Below are 4,230 nucleotides of genomic sequence, written 5' to 3'. Positions count from 1 at the left end.
GTTGGGGCTTAGTATATGACCAAGTCCAGATAAGGTTGGGGCTTAGTATATGACCAAGTCCAGATAAGGTTGGGGCTTGTGGTCCTAGCTACCAATACATAACCCTGCTGCACAGTCTTTAGTGGTCCTTCAGCCACTTCACTATTTCACATATCTGCAATAGTGTTTAATAATTTTAAAAAAATAGTAATTGGTAGCATTAAATAAAAACAAAAATGCTATGGACCCTTTACTTATCACCTATAATTGTTATTTTTATTCATCTCTTTCCCATTCAAGAATGTTCAGGAAATTTTACAAATTCACAATTATGTCAAAAAAAATCCAGCAAAGGTATTCACGATTGTCAGTATATTCATTAGTCTGTAATCTAAAACTTGAACATAGTATGAGACCAAATAAGACTCATTTATCATCTATCCATGAAGCCTTGATATAAATTCTGAAGAGAAGATAAGCCAAAATGGTGCAGATATTCTAAACAAATTCTTATTGGTGTCTAAGTAATATGTGCCACCTTTTGAAACATTATTTGTTCTTGAAATTTTTAGGAAGGAATGAGAAAATTTAGAAGAGTCTATTTTTCCAAGTTCTCCCTAAAACAGAAAGATGTCGATTGAAATATCAAAAGATGAAGTTAAGAACAGGCTAACAACAACCAAAGTGTTTAGGGCATTCAACTTGACAGAAGAGGAAAGTGATATAGAAGTTGATGCACTCACCTTTCTGAAAATAGCTATAGTCCAGTTGGTCAGATTTGCAGTCCCCACTCTTTAGCTCCCTGTCAACAATTTGTTGAAGGATTCACACTTAAATAAATAAAAAATTAGGGAGATAATGATGCCATTGAGAACCCTAGCTAACTAGTCACAATATTTACAGTTAAAGAGATGCAGAAATTGTAAACAAATTCTGATTGGTGTCTAAGCTATATGAAACAGCCCCTTTTGAAAAATCATCCTATAATCTTTCTTCTTGAGATTTGGAGGGGGGAATCAGAAAATTCAGAAACTTTTCTATGTTTATCATAAAATAGAAAGATCTACTTTGAAATATGATCCTCAGAAAGGTACTTAATAATATCAAAACGATAATTGACTTTATTATCAAGGAAAGCTAAATAGTAGCATAACTTATAAGCTGATATGTCGTTACCGTAATTTAATCTTTTTTTGTACTATTTTTTCTTTTTCTGCTTTTATGTGTAAAATCTATGAAGCACATTACTTTGGATCATAACTATTGTTGTTATAGCTTCTTATAAAGTTGAGTATTATGAATGGGTATTTTTAAAACCGATTCATCCTTAAAGCAAATCATTCGGAATTGACTAGCAAATATAGGTTTAGTGGCAGATCAAGAAGTATTAATTTCTAATTGGTTTTGCATTATTAAATTTTAGGATTCTTGAATAATAATTCAAACTACTGTCAATCTTTTATTTATTAACAAGATCATTGAAAATAATACTTCTATTAAAACTTGTAAAGCATTTTCTTAAAGCTTTTAGAAACATAGTCGCTGCAAATACCTTTTGTTTCTTTTCTTCATTTGATATTTCATGAACTCATTGTTTCTTTTTCATTTCACTGTTAGGCGGATGAAAACACAAATTCTTCAGAAACAGACAGGACTTTGAATGAAGGTTCTCTTTTAACGATTAATGTTATGTCACCTAAAAATGATCCACAATCTTCAAGCATTCTGTTGAACCCATCAGTATTTCTAAATGTATGCCCAAGGAAACGAAAGTATGCTACTGAGCTATCTTCAAATAATGGGTTTGTATAGTTAAGAATAACTTTTTATAAAATATTAGTTTCATTAAATTAAACTCACAAGGTCTCAGCTAGTTTTTAAATATTTTTTCCCCCAATATTTTCATCTAGATTAATTCCTTATAAGTTATATATGGTTATAAAATTTATCTGTCCTCTGTCTTTTAATCTAATAATATCTGTGTATCTGTATAATATATAATATCTGTGTTAATTTTAATAATATAAAATCTGTCCAGAATTATGGTGTACTAACATAACTCAAAAAATTTTAATTTTTAGGTTAAATGGATTTCGTCTTTTATTTAAGCTGTGATATCTTGTAAATCTGAAAAAAAACTTTATACCATTTTAAAAAATCAAAAATTAATGCTTCATTCTAGAGACATCTCAAAAATATTCTCTATATTAGAAAAAATGATTTGCGACGTTTGGCAAAAAAGTAATGAGACTGATAACACTGCAAGTGATCCAGTAACCATGCTCTGTTGTCCTATGATAGAGCATGTATATCAGTACCAGTGCTGCCAATTTGGGGGTATTTACCCGATTTTCAGGTATTTTTCACCTTAGTGGGTAATTTTCGGGTATTTGGGTAAAATGGATTTACGTTCTATATAGGTGTGCTAGTGCTGTGTCGCACTAGTCCTTTGATTAGTTTATTTGTAATCATTAGATACTTTTTCTATTACTAACAAGTATTTAAGAATTTTAGGACATAGGTGTACCTAGACCATTTGGGGCCTGGGTCAGATTTATATTTGGAGCCCAGGATGGAATCATTTTTAGGGTCCTGGGCTGATACAATTTTTCTTCGAGTTAATGTCCAACACCATAACTGTTGATGAGGTTAATAAACACTTTGAATAGAATTAATTTCAAGATCAGAAATAATCAAAACAATAACAATACTTAATAATGATGTTTTCCCACCTATTGTCATTAAATTTGGTTAGGTTAATTTGTTGCGACAGTTGACTGTCAAGGGGTATACATATGAGAGTTAACACCAACAGGCCACTGATATTACTTGTACTATCAACTATCACGTCAGACCCAGTTCGTCATTACTGCTGCGACAGTAAATTGTTGTGGCAGTAAATGCTGTCATGGATGTAACTATCAAAATGTTACACCATGATAGTGGCTGAGACTTTGGTCGCAATAACTGAAACTGTACACTTGTTCTCTCCCCTCACTTGTGATATTTAACATTACCGTTGCTTCACTGACATTACTTGTACTATCAACAATCATGCCAGAACTAGTGCAGCAGAACAATAATGACTGCAACAATCACACAGTTACAGTTATAATGATTCTTTAAGAGGAGGGAAAAGTTGTGGGTATTTGCCAGGTAAATGGATATTTTCAAGGCACTTAGTAGGTATTTTTTGGTTGAGTGAATCGGCAGCACTGATCAGAAGCCTGCTGTAGCTCAGTGCGAGTTTCAACTCCCGTTAACTACATGGTTTTTGTGACTGCTATTAATGAAGTTGTGCGTCACGCAAAATGGAAAAGTGGAATTAGGAGCAACATTGTGCCATTAAATTCTGTGTTAAGCTTGGAGAATCGGGAAGTGCAAAGTTTGAAAAGTTAAAACAGGTCTACGGGAAACATTCTTTATCCTGAGCTCCAGTTTTTCACTGCCACAAATCATTTTTGGAAGGCAGAGAACACATTGAAGATGAACACTGTTCAGGGAGGCCTTCAACTTTGAAAGCATTGGTATCTTCAAAATAGTTGTTAAGGCATATCTCTAGAATGATGTGTTGATTTTTTAAAGTATGAAACTTGCATCATGGATTATTAAAGATGCGAGGTATCACAATCTAAGAAATGATTTTTATTTCTATATTAAAACTCATTTTCTGCTTATTATTTGATTAATCTAGTTGCCACTTGTCTATGAATCAACATTCATAGTTATTTATTCTTCATAATGTATTATAAGGACAAATGAGTTTTTAAATAAAATATTTAAATGTTTTAAAATATATTTTCTGAAAGGTTACCATTTTAATTTATATTATTATTCGTATATAATTATATTAATATATATTATATTTTGATATAATAATATAATGTTAATAATATAATAATTTGTACTAAAAATTTCTACAACTCTCTTGTTGATTGTGATCAATAATGCCTACCTGTATGCAACATAAGATCTGAAAATGTTTGTATCATGCCTAACTAATACTTTTTCCTTTATAAATTCTAGATTTAGTGCAAGTGAAGTAAAAGAAGAAACAAATGATGAGAACCAAGAATCAAATTGTGAGTGATAATATCATGTGATGTCATTACAACATTTTATTGTATTCTCTCTTTTAACATATATAATTACATTTTGCAGACTCTAACATCAACAATTTAAAATATCCCATTGTAGTGTCAGAACGCCTTCCTGCTTTGTTTACTGAGTAAGTTAAAATTAATATTATTT

The 4,230-nt window shown here is 31.2% G+C and overlaps 1 protein-coding gene across 1 annotated transcript in view; it reads left to right on the top strand.

Moving 5' to 3' along the window:
• LOC106687844 (putative uncharacterized protein DDB_G0285119) overlaps positions 1 to 4,230 on the top strand; it is a 26,085-nt gene that overhangs the window by 16,315 nt on the left and 5,540 nt on the right. The window contains exons 9-11 of the mRNA XM_014431987.3: positions 1,597 to 1,781; positions 4,006 to 4,061; positions 4,141 to 4,207. Of these exons, the coding sequence (XP_014287473.1) occupies positions 1,597 to 1,781; positions 4,006 to 4,061; positions 4,141 to 4,207 (308 nt within the window). The remainder of the gene's footprint in view (positions 1 to 1,596; positions 1,782 to 4,005; positions 4,062 to 4,140; positions 4,208 to 4,230) is intronic.

The sequence above is a fragment of the Halyomorpha halys genome, unplaced genomic scaffold, assembly GCF_000696795.3.
Source record: "Halyomorpha halys isolate HHAL.00 unplaced genomic scaffold, Hhal_1.1 Scaffold1017.1, whole genome shotgun sequence".
NCBI classification, from domain to species: domain Eukaryota; kingdom Metazoa; phylum Arthropoda; class Insecta; order Hemiptera; family Pentatomidae; genus Halyomorpha; species Halyomorpha halys.
Note: the sequence above shows the minus strand (reverse complement) of the source record. Positions and strands in the feature narration are given on the sequence as shown.